The sequence below is a fragment of the Pteropus medius genome, unplaced genomic scaffold (assembly GCF_902729225.1).
Source record: "Pteropus medius unplaced genomic scaffold, Ma_sr-lr_union100, whole genome shotgun sequence".
NCBI lineage: Eukaryota > Metazoa > Chordata > Mammalia > Chiroptera > Pteropodidae > Pteropus > Pteropus medius.
Window position 1 is genome coordinate 25,425,924 of NW_024349802.1, and position 20,975 is coordinate 25,446,898.

At 44.1% G+C, this 20,975-nt stretch overlaps 2 protein-coding genes across 5 annotated transcripts in view; one reads left to right on the top strand and one right to left on the bottom strand.

Moving 5' to 3' along the window:
* Positions 1 to 1,215, top strand: part of TOP2B (DNA topoisomerase II beta) — a 57,211-nt gene extending 55,996 nt beyond the window's left edge. For both annotated transcript variants that reach the window (XM_039836735.1, XM_039836734.1), the window contains exon 36: positions 723 to 1,215. In XM_039836735.1, the coding sequence (XP_039692669.1) occupies positions 723 to 890 (168 nt within the window). In that variant the 3' untranslated portion in view covers positions 891 to 1,215. The remainder of the gene's footprint in view (positions 1 to 722) is intronic.
* Positions 1,216 to 1,266: 51 nt separating this feature from the next.
* The window catches only part of RARB (retinoic acid receptor beta), a 357,943-nt gene continuing 338,234 nt past the window's right edge, over positions 1,267 to 20,975 (bottom strand). For 2 of the 3 annotated variants that reach the window (XM_039836736.1, XM_039836738.1), the window contains 4 exons: positions 16,439 to 16,615; positions 5,254 to 5,458; positions 4,277 to 4,435; positions 2,117 to 2,766 (listed from right to left, as the gene is read on the bottom strand). In XM_039836736.1, coding sequence (XP_039692670.1) covers positions 2,570 to 2,766; positions 4,277 to 4,435; positions 5,254 to 5,458; positions 16,439 to 16,615 — 738 coding nt within the window. In that variant the 3' untranslated portion in view covers positions 2,117 to 2,569. Of the gene's footprint in view, positions 2,767 to 4,276; positions 4,436 to 5,253; positions 5,459 to 16,438; positions 16,616 to 20,975 lie in introns of all 3 variants that reach the window. The other variant, XM_039836737.1, reaches the window with a different exon arrangement.

Sequence of the window (20,975 nt, forward strand, 5' to 3'; positions counted from 1 at the left end):
AATTACATGCTACCTGTCTGAAATATTTTTGTCAGACCAATTAAAGGATATTCCTTTATTTGACCAGGGCTAATTTTATTTTTTAAACTTGAATTCATTTGACTGCAGCTAATTTTCCCAATTAGTCTGGTCCTTCTCCAGAAGTATACTCTTTTAAGTACACGAATAACATCAGATATCTCCCTTTTTTCTCTCTTTTCCATTGAAACTTAAAAATATGAATATAGATGATTTTAGTTTTATGCTGCTTTTCACACTCACCTCTTCCATCCAGTCTTATACACCTCTGGTCCATTTTGGTGACTCTTCTCTGAATTTTTATAAACACAGTGTATACTACATACTGTGCACAAGTCTTGTTTTCCTCTCATGAATTGATAGGTAGTTACAAATTAAACAATTTGAATTTTTACTAGTCTGGGCATTGTGCATATTTGCTGGGTAATATAAATTCTAAAAGAAATAAGTAATGGTGATAAGTAATATAAGATCACTGAGGTGGCTAATAATACTTAATTCTTTTTTCCTTCATAAAAATTATTAGGTAACCGGCTTTACACTTAAATTAGCATTACATTTATGATTTTAAAAGCACCATTATTTATAATTCCCAATGCAAGTGAAGTGAAAGGAATGAGAATTCTTTTTAACATGAGTCCTTTTTTCCCCTTAACTTTGAAGTTTGAAATCTATTTTTTGTTGTTTTGTTTTTAAATATCTAGAAACCGAAGAAAACATCTTTTGATCAGGATTCGGATGTGGACATCTTCCCATCAGACTTCACTTCTGAACCACCTTCTCTGCCACGGACGGGTCGGGCTAGGAAAGAAGTAAAATATTTTGCAGAGTCTGATGAAGAAGAAGATGTTGATTTTGCAATGTTTAATTAAGTGCCCAAAGAGCACAGAAACATTTTTCAACAGATAACTTGTGTTGTCCTTTTGTCTTTTCTGTCTCAGACTTTTGTACATCTGGCTTATTTTAATGTGATGATGTAATTGATGGTTTTTTATTATTGTGGTAGGCCTTTTAACATTTTGTTCTTACACATACAGTTTTATGCTCTTTTTTACTCATTGAAATGTCATGTACTGTCTGATTGGCTTGTAGCATTGCTATAGACTGCCGTGCATTAGCACAGATTTTAATTGTCATGATTGCAGACTACAGACCTGCTTTTTGAAATGAAATTTAAACATTAAAAATGGAACTGTTTTCTCTGTCTCTTTACTGAAAATGAAAGCGTAGTGAAAGCTTCCACACACCTTTAAAATAAATATATTTTATTCTTTGCCAGGAGACTCCATGGAAAAAGGTAAACAGTATATGAACATAGAAAGCGTTGGTTGTTAAACAATCTCAATGTACAAAGAGAGCCAGTGAAAGTACATCACAGACTTGCTAATATATCAAAAAAAAAAAAAAAAATCCACTAGTGCTTAAATGAGAACTAAGAAACTGACACTTGTATCTGTTAATCACTCTACCACAGCTTTCACTCTGCTTCATAGTGATTGAACAAGGTCAAAGGATGCAGATTCTCTGCCCATGCCTTTGGGAGTTAATGTTATCTCCTGGGCATCAAGAAGGCTGGGTGAAAAACCCAGTATCAAGCATGAGTCAGGAAGGACACGAGAGTTACATGGTACAGGTGGTAGCCCAGCCTGCTAATTATCCCAAGAAATTTCCCTAATGGCCCATGAATAGGTAAACAAAAACTTACTAACACTGAAAAGTGTTTTTGCCTTGGAGGCTATCGTTATTGTAAAAATGAATCTTTAAAAAAATTATGTAGTATGTCATTAAACAAGTAATAAACCACTTTTAATTTAAAGTGACATTAACAATTGAACAATGACATTTGATTAACTGAACTGGCAGTTACACTGATACAGAATTCTCTTCTGCTAGTACAGTGAATTTGTATGCTTTTACTGGGCAACATGAAATAAAAGATGCAGTTTGAAAGCATCAAAAGAGCAAGGACAAGCTTCCATACTAACTAAATTAGAATATCTTTAGCCTTATCTTGTCATACTGTACAGTAGTCCCATTTCCTTACCTTGATGTCTTGATTATTCTGTGAAACCAAGACAATTATCTTTTTGAATCTTTCTTAGCTGGACACGTACAGTAGTCTGTTTCAGAACCTTGGTGTCTTGGCTATTTTGAGAATGCAAGACAAAAGGAAAGCACCAAACATACAGTATAGAAAGAACAGAGCCATATTTCTGTATGTACAAAGTCTTTGAAACTTAACCAGGAGTAAATCATTTTGACTGGGTCTTTGCCATGCAATCTTGAGTGTTCAAAGAGGAAAATAGAAGCTTTTAACTAGTTTCTGGTTGCATGAAATGGCTGATTTTTAGACTTTAGAAAGTTTGTATTTCTAGGTAAGTTAGACAATGGGGAGTATATATTGATACATACGAAAACTTCTTGGTCCTTCTTGAGTTTTAATATATTTTCAGTCCAAAACTAAGCAGCAGTAAAAATGTTTTTTTTTCCTTGCATTTTAAATCCCGGAACTGAAGGTACTGGGGAATGTTTGAAGTAGCTGAAAAGTGTCTTATTGCACCAATGGTGACTGACTGACACCGCTGTTTTCCACTGAGCTGGGTGAGATGCTGGGACTGTGCTCTGCTGTATTCCCACTTGAACTTGGGGTTAAGGGTTCATGTCCTTCAGAATTCTCCAGCATTTCCTGAATGAGAGGTGGCATCGATCCAGGAATTTCCATTTTCAAGGTAATTACACGTTCTGCACCTTTTAAAAAGAGAGCACAGAGATCTGGTAGAGATATGGGGGTAAGCTAAATGAGGATCCACTTTCATCTACTTTAACAAGGGTGAAAACTGCTACCAGTGCCTCCCGGAGCCCGTCCTGATTTTACAGCATTAAAATATTGTACTTTATAGAAAAGCAGCAGCCATGTGGTGACATGTTTTAATTTGATATTTCCATGCCTCAGTTAGTTTCAGGAAACAATATCAGTCTATATTTACTTAACATAATTTACAAACAGAAGTTCCTGATAAAAGACCAGAAAGAGTGTATCTCGAAAATGAGACAGTTGAAAGGAAACCAGTAACCAACAAACAGAGGAAGTGATTTGAGTAATAAATTGGGGTGATTATCAACTGCACTGTCCAATACAGTAGCCACCAGCTACATGTGGCTGTTTAAATTTTTTTAAATACAATTAAGAGAACAGTGCCTCAATTGCATTAGCCACATTTCAAGTGCTCCAGAGCCGCATATGGCTAGTGGCTACTGTATGTGACAATACAGATAATGGAATATTTCCCTAATCACAGTAAATATTAGTATTGGTCTAGCTAGAGATAGAGAATGACAGCAATAAGTTAAACAGCTTCATTGTTTTGAAATCAAAAGACATCATAATTATAATGGTCAAGCACCAGTATCTACTGTTTGCCTCTACTCTTAATCCCATGCTCCGGTTGAACTGGTCTCATCGAAGAAACCTCTTAGAAGGAAATCAAGGATTGAGACTCTTTGTCAAACAAGTTCACTGCTTTTAAGCACTTTCTGAAATGTGGAGTTTGTTCCTTGGCTCACTGAGGTCTTAAGGGATGGACAGAGTAGGCGAATGGGGAAAACAATAACAAATAACATCTGGTACCAGGGATGGCTGCTGAGTTTTCTCTCTAGATGGGAAAACCCTTCTCTAACACTCAACTGTGACACATTTCTAGGCCCTTCTATAATTGTCGAATTGCCACATAAACTGAAAATCACACTAGGCAAACAATATACTCAGGAAGGCAAGGATTGCTTAGAAGTGTGGGGAAGTAAATCTGACTATATAAGAGAGCAATGGCTACATTGATTGAAAGAGAAACTTAACCAGTAGCAATTACCCTAAGTAAGTACTATATGCATTTTTCTCGAGGTTTGGATGTTCGGGAAAAACTGAAGTCAAGTTTACATAAACCAGAGCATGTGTGGAAGGCTGGAATGAAATGTATAAAAGTAGAAAATAGTACATTCTCTTGAAAAGCTTTTCAGATCCTTAATCATCGGAATTTTAAAGCTCTCATAATCTAAGATCATTGAATAGGGTAAAATTTGAGGTATTTTTTTTTTTAAGGCGAATACTACTACTTTTGATTTCAATGAGAAATGAATTCTAAAACAAAAACAACAAAAAGGTATCTTATCAGATGTCCTAAGTTAAAACATGGGGTTTAAACGCAGTGAAACTCAGGACGCAGGCCCACTTTGGAATACCGTGCAGACCCTAAAGACACACCTTTAGCGCTGATGCTGCGGAGATCTGTGATTTTCATTAAGATCTTTGGAAACATGTGCGGCTTGCTGGGTCGTCTCTTTCTGATGTAAATTTTTAGTGCTTCCAGCAATGGTTCTTGTAGCTTGTCTACTTTTGTTGGTTCCTCAAGGTCCTGGCGGTCTAGATACCAGAAATAAAATAGGAAATAATTAGTATCGGACAGAAAGAGTTATGCACTTTCAAGGCTAGATGGTTTCTTTCCATTTCCACTCTTCTTTGTTCCTACTATACTATGACTTTATTGATTTGATGATCCAATCACAGATACAAATTTCAAGATATATGCAACTGCTTTAAGCTGTGATACTTGAAAATGACTGTCCCCCTATTGGTAGAGAGTACATTTTGATGGCTGGCTGCTTTTGTCCCAGGGATAAAATTACTTCTCATGACCAGAAGATGTCACTACTGAACTGAATTAAAACAAACCTTGAGCAGGATGGTTATAAAAAACAAGGTAATTTGGTCCCCTAATTAAAGCCATTACTTTCTAACCACTTATGATTCAGCCTCCTGCGAGCCAGTAGGGGTCACTATAAAGAAAGCTGTATTTTATCTCAGTTCTTCAAAGGTTGGTAGGGGGCCAACCCAAAGACTTGTATTCCCAGTCACTAAATTAGCAAATAGCATATGCAAGTCATCATTAAAATGTCCCTAGGCATTTTATTTTACAATAGTCTGATTCCACCTTTTAAAAAATACCTGTGGCAATTGGAGAAATAGTATTTTGGTATTTCAGAGCAGAAAAATCCCAAATACATTATAATTTATAACAGTGTGGAAAAATGCAACAAACCCCAACCATGCATGCCTGGCTTTATTCCTATGTCTTTTTCCAAGCAAAACAACTCCAAAATGGAGATGAGGAATTTCCTATAAATTACAAGTGTAAGTTGTTCTTCGTGGAATCTCATGAGGGTTTTCTAGGTAGTTGGTACCTCCACAGATTAAGCAGATGGCACTGAGAAGGCCTGTTTCTGTGTCATCCATTTCCAAAGGCAGGAGCTGGTTGGCAAAGGTGAACACAAGGTCAGTCAGAGGACCAAATCCAGCATTGTGCATCTGAGTTCGATTTAGGGTAAGGCCATCTGAAAAAGTCATGGTGTCTTGTTCTGGGGTATATCTGGTGCAAATTCTAAGGATCTGGAAAAAAAAAAAAGCAGATTTGATGGGTCATCAAAGCTGGCCTGTCTTGACAGCATGAATCAAATCTAGGCAGGCGATAACGAGGGTTTCCAAGGAGCTCCTGCATCACATGAATTCTATACCCCTCTCAGATGTTGAATGTCTTCGGCTCATTCATTAATAGAGTATAGAAGTCAAAATGGATTAAAATTACTTTAGGGAATAATATATAGGGCAAAAGAAATTTTGAAATATCTGTGCTAAAAGTAATCTATTGGAGTCAAACATTTACTGAGTACCTACTTATGTCCCAGGCGCTGTGCCGGGTGCTGGGGATAAAAAAAATAAGATTCTGTTCTTTTCTTTTTAAAGAGCTTACAGCCTACTCTTTCCATAAGGACAATATCTATCATTTATTACATGCCTAGTGTATATCAAGTGTTACACATGCCCTACATTCAATCTTTCGAGTGACTCAGTAAAGTGAATTATTTTATAGATTAGGGATGGAAGGCTCAGGAAGGTTAGGGCATGTACCCAGTGTCACACAGTTAACATGTGGCTTAATCTGATTCAAACCCAAGTTAGGCTTCCTCTTCCATGATGTCTCTGATCACACAGTTCCAAGACAACTATAATGCAAGGAGCAGGAGTGAAACCAGCAAGGAGCTAGGGAGTTCAGAAGAAGGGAAGCTCAGATCTCGTCAGGGGGAATCAAGAGCAGATTGATGGAGAAGAGGCAGCAGTTCGACTAAGCCCAGATGTATGGGTGGAATTTCTATAGGCAAGAAGCCTGGGTCACGTTACTACAGTCTCCCAATCCCGCCTGACATGCCCTTGATATATGGCTCTGCTAGCTACCCTAGGACACTTGCTCCCATGCAGTCACCTGCTCAATGCCTGTGCCTCTGGGCCTTGCTCAGAGCATAGTAAACTACAAAAGGCCTTGTTTCTGTGTATAAGCAACCCCAGCTGTGTTACTGTTGCCCTATCAATCCCAACTGCTGGACAGAGCTCCATGTATCCAGAGCGCTTATCCACCCAGAAGCACATTTTTGCATCAACAACCATGAAGGCCCCTCTGCCAGTCGGGTTTCCACACTTGACTTTTCCCTCTGCAAAAGGCTCGGAGCTCCTTGAAGCACAGAGAAATTAATCCCACCAAGACAAGAGTTAAAAAACCCAGTAAGTTTAAGGGAGATCACAATTTTTCCCAGATGCTCAGTTGATAAAAATGTCTTCTTCTCATCAAGAAGACATTGGAGTCAGATATCTCCTGAGAGGAGAAGGGTGAATGATTAGCACGCCTCACCTCCGACACAGAGTGACAGTTAATGTTTAAAGATAGTTACTGTTTACGACTACATGCCAGCAACCATGCTACACGTTTTTATATATTACTTAATTCTCTCATCAGCCCATGAGTTAGATATTCTTATGGTCCCACTTCACAGATGAGAAAACAAACCCAAGTAGCTTATTCTAGGTCAAGTCACTACTAGGTGACATGATTCACTCTCTGTCTCCAGGGACTTGGCTCTTAACTTCTGCTCCACAGCCATCTCATTTCACTTCACCCAAACTCAGATGCCTCACTAAGGAGAGATGACCTCTGGCCTGGCACTGATTTGGATATCAGCCTCATTTCTCTGGGCTGGGTGCCTTTGTGCAGTGCACAAACCTGCATAGCTGTTCACGTGACCTACCTGGTATAAAGGTGCATATGGCCTGTGGCCTGTATCCTACAAACTTTTCATGTGTAAATCAGGACATGTCCTCGAGCTCCTTAAATGTTCCTATTGTATGATTAATCAAGTGACGCAATGAATAGGAAAGCACCCCATCATGAATGCAAGTAGTTTTCAAAACATCACAAAGATTCCTCTTCATTGGCTGCTGGTCATTTTCACCTCTCAGATAAGTTTGCCCAGGGACCTGTCTGAGCCAGCTGAGTCATTTCCTCTGAGTTCCTGACTGGCCAACCTGCTGTACTTCGTCTTAGTAGCTGCTGGGGTAGGAAGTCATTCCCAACTTCAGGCAGCAAAGGCAGAAGCTTTACATCCTCCTGAAAGCCCTGGAATATGAAGTGCAGTGCTCAAGGTCACACAGCTAATGGTGCAAGCAGGACCAGGACTCTTAATGCCCAGCCCAGTGTTCCGTCGACCACCTGAAGAAACATAGGAAGCACCGCCTACGCAGGGAGCTCTCATGTGATGGGCAAAGTCTGTGCTCAGTATTCATGGGCTCGAAATCTCCAGAAACATTTCCAGTTTGGAATGAAAAAGGTACTAAATAAGTTTTTACAGCTTTAGTGCACTGCCAAAATGGGAATGCATGAGATCTGTCCTGCAGGAATGAGACAAACCGGATATTTGTTGGAAAGAACTAGGCCAGGATTTAAGACAGTTGCAAGCTGTCAACGGCTCACTTAGAGATCCAAGTCCAAAGTACAGGGCACAAACGTCTCCTTCGTACTGTTCCCTTTGGAAGGGTTTTCCTCTGCAAATGCTGGAAAATATTTGGATTCTGATGAAGCACTGAAACTATGTACTGTTGCCTCTCTCTCTAGGAAGTCCAAAACCAAAACCAAGTATAAATGGGCCATCCTGAGAGGAAGGCACATGGCCCGAGATGGAAGAATGCTCAATGTCTTCTTTTATCAGGGAGCTTCCGCCCCACCCTGCCCCCGCTGGGCCCAGTGGGCAGGCAGCCTCCACACGGCTCAGGCCAAGCCTGCCATGTGGGAAACCAAGGAGTTTCATTTTGTCACACTCAAGTCAAATGTCATTGGCAACCACCAAGTGCTTCTCCAGGATTAAAACGCCCTTTGTTTAAAAGGAGAGTATTTCATCTGGAAAGAGGAACACGCAAGTCCCATGAGACGGGTGAAAAATAGCCCAAGCAAGGCTGACTCACCAAAGAAGGGCCCTGTCAGATGACACAGAGCTCTGTTGATGGGCAAAGCTGGTCCATCTCAGAGTGAGAGGGGCCCTCTCTTCCTGCCTTCAGCAAAGACAACGGATATCTTTCCACTGCTTTCTGGGTGCTTCCTGAGAGCAGACTGCCTGAGGCATGAGCCCTGGGAGGATCTGAGCACCCGACATCCCATAGGCAGAGCAAGGGACTTGTCCACTTCTCTCCTTGTCCATATGACCACCCTAATCCAAGCCGCCGTTGCTTCTCTTCCAGTGAGGGCCTCTTAACCATTCTGTTATTTCCACTTTTGCTCTTGGAGCCAGAGCACACTGTTCAAAACGTTCATCAGAAAAGACCTCTCCTCCCCTGCTAAAACTCCTCCGATGGCCTTTAGTCATCTTTAGATCTTTAAAATACAGCCTTCTTCCTGTGGCCTCCATGGCCTCAACTACCTCACCACTGTCCCTCCTTTCCCCTTGCTCATTAACTTTGGGTCATATCGGTCCTCTTTGTGAATCTCCAACTCATTGTTGCTTCAAAGCATTTGCATTCGCTGTTCTGCCTTTGATGCCTTCCCCTTGATTTTCATGTGGCTGACTCTTCCTACTCAGAGCTCAGCTCGGATGTCACCTCCTCAGAAAGCACAGTGAACACACATTCCTGAACCCATTACCTCCTATCATATCGCCTTATTTTGGAGCGGAAATGGGATATAAAATTGTTTTAAAATTGAGGTATAGCATGTATGGTGGTTTTAAAATATGCCCGCAAATTTGCTGCTACTGGTCCTTTAAGGAAGTGGCGCGTCATTCTCCTCTCCTTGAATGTGGCCTGGACTGTGATTTGATTCTAATGAAAGAATACAGTGGAAGTGATGGCGTAACTTTGGAGATGAGGTCATAAAAGGCATCATGGCCTCTTCCTTGCTTGGTCTCTTAAATTTCTAGTTTTGGGGGAAAGCCAGTTGACGTGTCATGAGGACACTTAAGCAATCCCCACAGAGAGGTCCACATGGCAAGGAACTGAGCCCTCCCATCACTAACCAGTACTAACTAAGCACATGTAATAAGCCACCTTGGAAGCAGCCCCTCCAATCCCTGTCAAACCTTCAGCTAATGCAGCCTCAAGCCCGTGCCTGGACTGCAACCTTATGAAGACACTGAGCCAGAACCAACCAGCTAAAGTCAGGTCCTCACCGGCAGGGACCGTGGGAGATAATAACAATTATTGTTTTAAGCTGCTAAGTTTTGTGGTAACCTGTTACACTGTAATAGATAACTACGACGACATATTTGCCTTGAGCTATGCACACACTTGAGTGTAGCTGAATGCATTTTCCCGAAGTATACACCTGTGTAACCACTGCCCAGAGCAAGATACGAATGGCTCTACCACCTATAGGCTCTCTTGGCCCCTCTCAATCAAACCTCTTCCCCCAAAGTAACCATTACTTTGACCTTTATTCCTGCGGATTAGTTTTGCCTGTTCTGGAACTTTAGATAAATGGAACCTCACAGTATAGTCTCTCTTGTGTCTGGCTTTTATTCATTCCATACCAAATCCATGAGATTTTCCAGATTAGCGCAGGTAGCAGTAGTTCTTTTTCATTGCTGTGTAGTATTCCATAGCATGAGCAATCACCCTGCTTTATTTTCTCCACAGCACTGTCTCTTTCTGAGCTTACTGACCTATCGCCTTCCAGAAGATGAGCTCCTAGAGGAGCTTGATCTCTATTTGTCTTGCTCTCTGCTGTTTCTTTAGCACTTAGGGCAATGTCATCCACACAGCAGGCGGCCAATGAATACCTGTTGAATAAATGAACTGGATCCCCTCTTCAGAACCTCTCCCACCTCATAAACCCCGGAGGGGGCATCCATGGATTTCTAAGTTTTTAGGCAAAGGAGAAAGCTCAAATCGCTCACCCATCTCAGCCTCTGCACTAATTGCGTTTGGCAACTGTGGGCAAATCCTGATCTGATTTGACTATTTATCCTCTAGTGCTTGTGGGAATGTCGAAGTAGTGATAATAACAACAATAGCACATACAGAGCTGTGCACGGCCGTCTTCCCTGGCAACACACAGTACCTATTGTATGAGCTCATGGGAACAAAATGTTTTCCCCAGTGGGACCTGCCACCAGCCTGCCTTTCTTTCCTGGGAAGGAAATGCACATGCTAGGTGCATGAGACTCGTCTTACAGTGACTGCTTCCTAGACCAGCACTCTAGGAGCCATTGTTTTTAAAATGTTAAGAGAAACATAGAATTAAATTTAATAGCATATTTAATTTAACCTAATAGATCCAAAATATTTTTGTTTCAACATGTAATCAATATAAAAAATCATTAAGGAGATATTTTCCATATTAAGTCTTTGAAATTCTATGTGTATTTTACAATTACAACACTTTAGACCACAGCCACACTTCAGGGGCTCAACAGCTACAGGTGGCGTGTGGCTACCCTGTTGGGCAGCACAACTTCAAATCGTGTGTGTGTGACAATCTAGGCTTACCCAATACTGATACTCATGATAGCTAATTTAAAGGAGCACTTACTATGTGCCAGGTAGTATGCTGAGTGTCCCACAGGCATTAACCCAATCGAGTCTCCCAACAGCCTTATTAGGAAGGAGCTACTATTATACCCATTTTACTAGAAACATAATTGAGACTTACAGAGGTCACATAGCTTCCCTAAATTCATACAGTTTCTGGGTAGCAGAGCTGGAATTTGAACCCGGGGAGTCTGACTCCAGAGCGCACCCTCCCGACCGCTACACCGCCTGCGTCACACTGGCTTCCAGGGACTGCCGGGGTAACTGCTCCACACCCACAGGTGAGGAAGCCAAGACTTAGACACAAGACCTCCTCATGGTGGCACAAGTGGCCAGAGGCAATGCTGAAGCCTGAACTTGGGCTGTGGGCCTCCAAGGCCAGACCTTGCTCCTTTCCAGGCTGGGGTCTTGACTCTGTTGAGTCCCTGGAAGGGCGCAGAGGGACAGGTTCATGTGGGAATGGTCCTCCATGGCTGTACAGCAACAAGGTCCCCAGGACCTCAGGAGCTACAGATCATGTTTTGAAGTCATGCAGGGCAGTCACTTTGGCGTCACCAGAAGCCAGGTGCTGCTGTGAGTGGCGTGGGAATATTTTCCTTGGGGAAGTGAGGGTAGCAGGTGGCAGGACCCAAGGAGGCCCTGCGTGTCCCACAGGGAAAGACCTCACACTTGCAGCTTGCATAGACGCAATACCCAGAAGGCAGCCCGTATCCTGGAATTCCAATTTTGATCTTGAATTCATTTGCTCATCCATCCTTCCATTTATTCACAAATATCCACAGAATGTCTCTTTTGTGCCTGGAACTCTGCCACAGTGACCAACCCCAACATGGTTCCTGCCCTCACTGAGCCAACGGTTCAGTGTAGAAGACACTAGTAAATACATTTCTAATTATAGTACAAGATGTTTTAAGTGCAACGTGAGAGACCAATGAGGAGGGAGGAAGAATCGAGGGGCTGGTCAGGAAAAACGTTTCTGAGGAGGTGGCATTTAAGCCGAGATGAGGAGTTGGCCAGGAAGGAAGAGGTAGGTCGGGGGTGGGGATTGAACGTAGGATAGTCTAGATAAAGGGACCTCTGGGGAATCCCTATGGGCCTCTGGCTTCCAGTTGGGCCTTGGCTGCCTCATCTGCAAATGCGGATGATAACAGAATCCCCTGGAGGGTACAGCGAGGCTTACCAATAATAACATGCAAGATAATCGAGGCCTATGATGTTCCAAACACTGTCACGCCCTCTATGCACACTCATTTCATTCTTTTCAGACCCTGAAAAGAAGCTTCTGTCATAACCTTCATTTTCAGTATGAGGCAACTGAAGCTCAGAGAGAGAAAGTAGTTTTCCCAAGGTCACACAGCTAGTAAGCCAGATTTTGAACCGAGGCAAGCTGGCTTCTGAGACCACACTGGTAATGACTACCAACACCCAGGGTGAGCCAAAGGGAAGCTGGATTGATGTGGAGCCATGCAGGGCAGGAAGGGGTTGGGGAGACAAGCGAGGTAAAGGTGGGGCTGGTTGAAGGGCTGGTCGAAGGGCTGGTTGAAGGGCTGGACTGCAAATTCCGGGAGGACAAAGCCTCATCTTTCCTCTGCCATCACATCGCCAGTGTCTGGCACATAGTAAGTGCTCATTAAATATGCATGGGATTTCTTCCTTCAACCTACAATTATTCATGCTGTATGACAAGACAGACAGAATGAACATCTGAAACAAAAGTCAGACCATGGCGCTCACCCCTGGTCAAAACCCAGTGACTCCTTACGACACAGAGAATGAAAATCCACGTGCACACTCAGGCCCCATTTCCTCTCGGATCCAGGTCCTCGGCTCCCCTCACGCGTTCCCCTCCAGGCGCACTCACTTCCTCACTGCTTCTCTCCCACCACCTCCACCCCAGGCCTCCCCTGCCCCAGGGCCTTTGAGCTCCACACTCTCCAGGTCCCCCTTCTACTTGTACATCTCTCAGACCTGTATCTTTTACTAGTTCTGGCTCTTTCTGTGCCTTCATTCAGGTCCCTTCCAAGGTCACCTGCTTCCCTAACCACACTACAAAACCCAACTCCTGCCCACCTCAGTCACGCTGCTCCGTCTGTTGATCTTGCTTCTATTTTCCTTTGTAGCACTTAAGACATCGCATATTTATTTGCTTGCTTATTATCCGACTCCCCCAGGAGAAGGTCAGCTCCATGAGGGCTGAGATTTTTGTCTCTTTTGTTCACTGCTCTGTCATCAGAGCCTAGAATGGTGCCTGGAACACAGTAGGTCCTCAGAATTTGCAGAAGGAAGAGAGGGAAGGAGAATGGGAAGGAGAGGAGAGAAACCAGAGCGTCAGATAGCCTTAAGCATTGTTTTCTCTGATTTTTAAGTTAAGAGAGACTTGATCCTAACTATCTGCAGAGAAGAGGCAGCTGAGAGGGAGATGCAGAAGAAACGGGGTAGAGGAAAGGGAAAGGAGAGTAGGCCAGGAGGAAAACGTGAGGACAGAACTCAGGCGAAGGAACCACTCTTGGAGGCTTCCTTTCTTGTCCCAAACACAAAGCTAGAATGCCTAACTCTTGGGTGAGAAAAGAAATGCAAAAATCTACAAGCAATCGTTTTGAAGAGCTGGCCCATTTTACCAGCGCCTTTTGGCTACTTGGCCCCTGTGGAAAATCATGAAACTCACTGCTGGGCCTCAGCACCCTCTTTCCTCAGCCTCAAGAGGGAAGCCTGGCTTTGGGCTCCACACCAGCAGAGTGTGAGACGGAAACCCCTCTGGAGGGTGGTGTGGCTGGGAGTAAGGGCAGGACCGGCTCAAGGCTATCCTGTCCCTTAGACCTGTTTTCTGAGGGGCTCTCGCCTCTTCACGATAAATCAACTCCCTCCCCTCCTGGCCCCTCCACTAGGGACCTCAGCAGCCCAACACAGTGCCAGCCCTGAAGGCAGGCGGGCATCAGGGACAAACCACACATACACAATGCACTGGAGGTCATGAATGGGTGGCGCCAGGTCAAGGCTGGTGACCCTTGGCACAACCTTGACTTTCCCTGCTAGGGGCTGAGTAACCTCAGCCCGTGTCTGTCTGTTGTCCTGGTCTCTCTGTCTCACCCTATCCATACATCGACGGCTTAGATGAGAAGATTCTTCCGAACAGCTCAGCCAGTTGATATCCTTGCCTAAGAGATGCTCTTTGAAGTTGTGCATTTTCAGGATCTTGTGATTCACGGCCTTCTCTAAAAATTCTCGTAAATGAGCTCTTGTCTGGGGCCAAATATGTATTCCTCTGCTTCATCTCATATGACTGAAGGCTTTTGCCCTTCCCTTGCAATGGCTTTTTCCTCCTCTGCCTATTGTATCCCAATCTCAACCCCAACCCCTCACCCTCATGAGGTGGGAAGGAATAGTTGAAAGTTTCCTGACTCTTGCCACAGAGGCTGAAATTACCGCCCTGGGCTCACGCCAGCTCTGTCCCTGCTTTCCATGTCACCGACTGGGCACCTCCTGCATGCCCCCTGCATGCCCCCTGCTTATATCCATGGGTTGTATTTAAGCCCATTTAAGGAATTACCTTAGTTGATGCCTTTTTGATTTGTATTCCTATTTTACAGACCAGTAAACTGGGGCTTGGAGAGGTTAAAGAACTTGACCAAGGTCACAGAAATGAGTCCCTGTCGTCCCTGTCTCCACTGAGGAGCTAAGGGCCAACTCTTAGATCCACACGCAAACCCGGGAGCTCCATGTAGTACGGTGTAAATGTGAGATGTGGGAAGATGGCTGCTGGAGGTTGGAGGCCTTTGGGGGGGTGGGGGGGTGGCATATAAGCATGCTGATGGTTAGCAGGTGGTGTTGTGCAAATCAGAAGCTTCCCTAGGGGATCTCAAAGCATCCCACTCATTCCATCTTTTCCAAAGGACTGGAGTTGAGGGAAACAGAAATGAGCAGCTAGACAAAAGGAGAGCTAAGAAGCAAGCGGAGGGCCAAAACTGGAGCCTGAGCTTTGGGAAGGCTTCAATATCCTCTGGGTGGCCATGCACCAGCGAGGGAGTCAGAATTCACAGCCCGTCTTGGTGCAGACACTGGCTTGCTGTGTGTCACCTCACAGATCACTTGGCTACTCTGGGCCTCTGGGGGTCCCTCTAATCATCTGGCAATAACTCCAGTCTCCACTAATGTCTTGGGGTGTACCGAGGCTTGGGGGAAATTCTACTGAGTGCTACACTTGAAACACTCATGAGCAAAGCATTAAAAAGTTCCTTATTCTACTAGCTCATTATCAACGTCATTATTGATTTGCTCCAGATGCCTTATTAATCCCTGGCGGTCTGGCTGGTTCTCTCCCTGTGGCCCATGCCTCTCACACCATAAACCTCCCACCCTGTTTATGCTTCCAATCCGTTTATGTCTGCACTTCCTCACATAGCTTCAGAGTCCAAGGATTTGGGCCTTGCGTTTGGCTCTAGCACACCGCTGATTTAGGAGACCGGCCTAACCTCCAGCTTCTTATCTGTAAAATGGGCCAAATCTCCATCCCCAGGTCACCAAGTTGGGTGAGGTACAAATGAGCTGAGGTCTGCAAACTCTACGGGGTGTGGGTACGTGATAGATGAATGCTGTTTTCATGTTTTGCTTTTTTTTCTGAATGTTCCTAGGTTCATCCCAGACCCTCTGATTTTATGAGAAGAAAAAAAAATACCATATATAGTCTCAGGATCCCTGGCACCTGTAAGTTACTGAGTAATCATTACCACTCCTTCTAAGATCCAACTCCCAAACTGCCCAGGGTCCTCTCTCCTGAGCAGGATTGGGTGTGTATGTGTGTGTGTATGTATGTTTAATTGTAGTGTGTATTTGCTTTGCAGAACTGTTTATACTCAAAGCTATGAAAGATGAATTTAAAAAAAATCTATGCTTTTAAAGCATCTCAAAAACTGAAGCCCCCACCAGGGAAAGAGAGGGTGGGCATCTAGCCAGCAGAGACCTGCAAAGGACAAGGTGTGACAGCGTCCTTACCCGTTCTAGGACCCTAGAAGCAACAGTGTGAGAATAGCAGGCAGTGGAGAGGCAACAGGAATCCCCTTTGCACAGTTGGGGAAACTGAGGCCCACAGAAGAAAAGGATTTTCCCAAGGCCACCGATGGGAGGTGGTGTGAGATCAGAAGGTAGGAGAAGGCTGCTATGTGCCACCTCCAGGAGGTTTAGCTGGGAGACCTTTCAAAGAACTACAGGTCTGTCCCACAGAAGGGGCTACGGGTGAGCAAGCTGTCACTGAAGGCCTGTGACCAAGACTGGCTGGGCCCTTTCCCAAGCTCATGTAGAGGGGGTTCCCACACCGGGTAGAGAGGGTAGGAAGGTTCCAACCAATCCAGGGGATCTCTGAGTCTTTGGCAATTGAACTGAGATGCAGGCAGCAAGGATGGTACTCGGTGCGCAAAGGAGGCGGCAGGAAGAGAGGCTGGGCAAACCGAAGCCTCTGGAGGTCTTCAAAGCATCTCAATCCCTTCTTTCCCCTGCCCCGACCCCCAACTGGCAGTTCGGAAGGGCACATACCAGGATGTCCAGGCAGGCGGCCTTCAGCAGGGTGATTTGGTCTGCGATGGTCAAGCTGGTGAAGCCTGGCAGACGCTTAGCAAACTCCACAATCTTAATAATGCACTTGGTGGCCAGTTCACTGAATTTGTCCCAGAGGCCCAGGTCCAGTCGGACTCGATGGTCAGCACTGGAATTCTAAGAAGGAGAAAAAATACCATCAAGGTTAATTTCTGGGAATCCCAACAGAAGGCAGAGAACTCAACATGCTTCCGATTTATGTGCTGGCTCTTCAGTCTTAATCAGGGAGCTTCCTAGTGGCATGGCTGAGTTTTCAGCTCGCATTTATCTTTTAAAAAATGCTCAAAATCTTATCCCTGTACCACTGGATAATCAAGTAACAGATGAGGGGAATTTGGGTAATTATTCCAGCTAATAAGTGAAGAAGGAATAATGGGATGAGGAGTCACATGTTATAACCTTGATGAATTAATGGCTGTAGGCATTGACCTCTAGTTCTAACTACACGAAAACGGAAGAAACAGAGGAACATGCTAAACCACACCATGGGGGATGTGACAGTCAACACCCAGGATGTCAGAGACCCCATAAAACCAACAAACTGGTTTCTTCAACAAATACATTGCAAAGGGAATAAAGAGAAATGGGTAGAGAAACTTACAGATTAAAAGCAACTCTACCCACGTGCTCATTAACTAACAAATGACGCAGTTGTGACATGACTAGGCAATGGCGGGTTAATCAGTGGTGACAATGAAGGATGCACTGACACACCCTGCAACACGGATGAACTGTACAAGTATCGAGCCAGGTGAGAGAAGACAGGCACAGAAGCCTACACACAGAATGAGTCCATTCAGATGACATTCTGGAAATGGCAAAACTACAGTGACGGAGAACAGAGCAGTGGTTCCCAGGGCTTGGGGTGGGGGATGGTTTAGCACAAAGGTGCACAAGGGGGCTTTGTGGAGTGATAGAAATATCCTACGTCTTGACTTGGGTGGTGGTTACAGGACTGCACACTTTTGTCAAACTCATAAAACTATACCGTTAAATAAATAAATGTTACATCATGTAAATTATATCCCGTAGACTTGACTTAGGAAAAAAATATTTTTAGGACACTTATGAACCAGTTACAAGCTGCAGACCATCTGAATTCAAACTCAAATAAAAAAAGAAATTGTGACCTTTATGATTAAATTGGAGATCTGAGATATTAAGGTGTTTGAGATGTTTATTTTCGGAAGAGTAACGACAGCATTGCTGTTATGCTTCTGTTTGCAGAAATGTCTACATTAAAACACATATTAAAATATTTACAGAAAAAATAAGATCTTTGTAATTTACTTCTAAATAATAAGTAATGGGCAGAGTATGTATGAGAATGGATAGATGAGGAAACGGAGTTGGCTGTGGAGTGATCATGGGTGTTCATTATTCTCTCTAATTTCATACTATGTCTACAATTTTTCATAACAGAAATAAAAGATAAGTCTCAACCGATCTTTCCTCATTTAATCAGCAAAAAAGATGTTCACAGCCCAGACAGGAAATAGAACACTACTATGAACTTGCCAGAAATTACTGAAGGTCTCAACTTTTGGCTAGAACCTCACTTCGACATACCTGGGAAAGTGTTTTTGTTTTTCTTTTCTTTTCTTCTTTCCATAATCTCCAGTGCAGGATCGCTGATGTGAATGCAACTGAATGGCCATCTTGGATCTCTGCCTTCTGCCATCCCTCTTCTGCCTCTAGAATCATTTGGGGGACTACTCCTCCCTCCTTCTCAGCCCTTGGGGTTCGTGTGGGGCTGTTGAACCCTCTCAAATGTAGGGAGGGTGCTTGACTCTAGTTTGGCTAATCAGAGCCTTTGCTTTTCCTGGCCACAGTGATTGGTTCAGAAAAGAACAGGTGATCCAGAACTGGCCAATGAGGCTTAATTCTGATACTCTGGTTGGAACAATTAGGGAAGTGAAGCTCTCTGTCAGTGAGGGGCCACCAGGTGGAGAAGGCCTTCCTAACAATGAAGCCAATTTAGAGGACAGCCGGGATGAATGATGGAAAGAGAGAAGAAGGCTGGCCGGGTCCTGAAGATATTGAGCTGCTGGATCCAGCCATGCCTGATTCACACCAGAATTTTTTTTTTTGGATCTAAGTTGATTTAACTTCGGTTTCTATCGCTTGCTGCAGGATGAATTCTGACTAATGTGCAGTTATAGCTTAAGACAGTTTAGGTCTGAAAGTTTCACATTCTCTGTACCTCCCAGCCCCAAAACTGTCAAGACAGAGAAGAAGTTCCCACTGTCACCATCCTAGTCTGAACTACCACCACCTCCTGCCTGGATTATTGCAACAGCCTCCTCACTGGTCTTCTGCATCCCACTCTGGCCTCCTTACAGTCTGTTCTTACCAAAGGACTGAAAGGAACCCTTTTAAAACACAAGCCAGACCAAGTTACTCTGCTGCTCAAAATCTCCAATGATTTCTCATCTCGGACTAAAAGTCAAAGTTCTTTCAATGGCCAGCATGGTTCTCCCAGATCTGATCCCTGCTCTGTGACCTTGTCTCCTCTCACCTTCCCCCAGTTCGCCCCCTCCTCACCCAGTGACAAGGTCTCTTAATTCTCTTTGAACAAGTGGGGCACGCTCCTGCCTCTGGGTCTTTGCACTGGCTGTTCCCTTCACCTGGATCGCCCTTCCCCAGATATCTGTATGATACATTTGCTCATTCTTTCTTGTCTTTCTTTGATCAATGTCACTTTCCTTTGAGGCCTCCTAGACTGTTCTACTGAAAATTACTGAGCCTTCCACATTCCAGACTCCGCACCCTATTCTCCTAACCACCCTAATGCTTACTCATTATACAGGGGCTTCTTGTCTCATTTTTCATTGCTGTATTGTCAGTGTTTGGAACAGGACCTGGTACATAGTAGGTGCTCGATAAATATTGATGAATAAAGCAACGTATGAATGAAGTTCCCATAAATCCTTGCTTATTTGGAATGTCTCAGGACAGTTAACATTTTGAGGACGAGACTCTCCTGGGCCTACTCATGAGGCCTCTGCTGCCTCCAGAGGCAGAACCAAACAATCCAACAAAAGTCAAGCTCCCCCCGCCCCTCAGGCCTGGCGTTTGGACCTCTGACAAATATAAGTAGTTCACTAAAGGGTACCATGCATCCCAAACCAAGGTCCTTGGTTCCTCACCACTGGAAATCAGTCTACAGAGTCAATAAAACTAGCTTTGTTTCTAACGCTGGTGAGGAAAAACAAGAAGAAATATCTGCATAAAGGATGCCATAGATGCTCTACATAGATGCCCTAGAAAAAGTGATGGTTCACGTCGCCTCCCGCAACATGCTTTGCAAAAAGTAGGTATGCATCCTCAAGATTTATTGTATTCTTTTCTCAAGGACCTTGGTGGAATACAGTACACTCGGGGGAACATAAGATCAAGATGTGTGCCATTCGGACTGTAATTAAATTTAATAGGCAGTTTATCCGGTTCGGAGGAAGACACGATAGAGAGGGACAGAGAGGAGAGCTTACAGCAGAAAATCATTTAACAATAGAGTATCCATCTGGAAAAAAAGACATTGCCCCGACCCAGCAAGTGTGAACGAAATCTTCATCAGCATCATATGAGGTTACTTTATCACACACCGGGCTGAGAGAGAGAGAAGCCTGTCGTACCTTCCATTAAAAATAATGCACAGCCATCTTAACGGCATGTAAATCTCACTCACTATTATGCAAACTGAAGGGAAGAGGCAGTTAATAAAACACAAAATAACCTGGTGTTTTATTATACTGGTTGCTGGATTCATAGGCATGAGGTTTAAAATGGCTTATATATTATCTTCCAGCTGAGGCAAACGGAGAGCATGGCCTGGTTTGGTTGGTAATGGAAGCGGTTAGAGGGAGCACTGAGGATGTGTGGTTTTTCTGTAGCATTTCTGAAACCAGGGGAGAGGGAGGGAGAGAAGGAGAATGAGAAAACGGGGCGGTGAGGAGAGGCCCTTGCTGGCAGCTGAGAAACAGAACTCAAGCAGAAGGGGGAGAGGCAGGTCTTCCCCAAATTTGCGCTCTTTCCTCCTCCCTGGGGGAGAAGCCCCTCTCCAGACCGCAGCCCTGGCCTGCTCTCCCAGAATGCTGTGCAGCAGGGGCCCAGATGGAGGGCCCGCCCTAAAGTCCCCTAGGGCCATCTTTAGTCGCAGAAGGGCCCAAGCTCACTATGAAATCCAATTAAATGGCCATTTTGCCATGAAACTGGGCTTGGTTCTTTGCTGCCACTTGCTGCTTTTCTGATTGGACTTACTTTCAAAATGAGACCCATAAATGGAGATGAGAGTCACCAGTGTTTTCAAAATCCCATTTGGCAGTTCCCGGGCACTATAGTGGTTTAATCAGGGCTGTTTCTGGTTCTTTTTTAGCTAAAGAGGAATTCAAATAAATTTCTTAGACAGAAGGAACAGTTAAGAGTTCCTGGGAATGCTGGGTGCACCATTAAGTTAGCCCCTTTCTTCCCTAGGCCT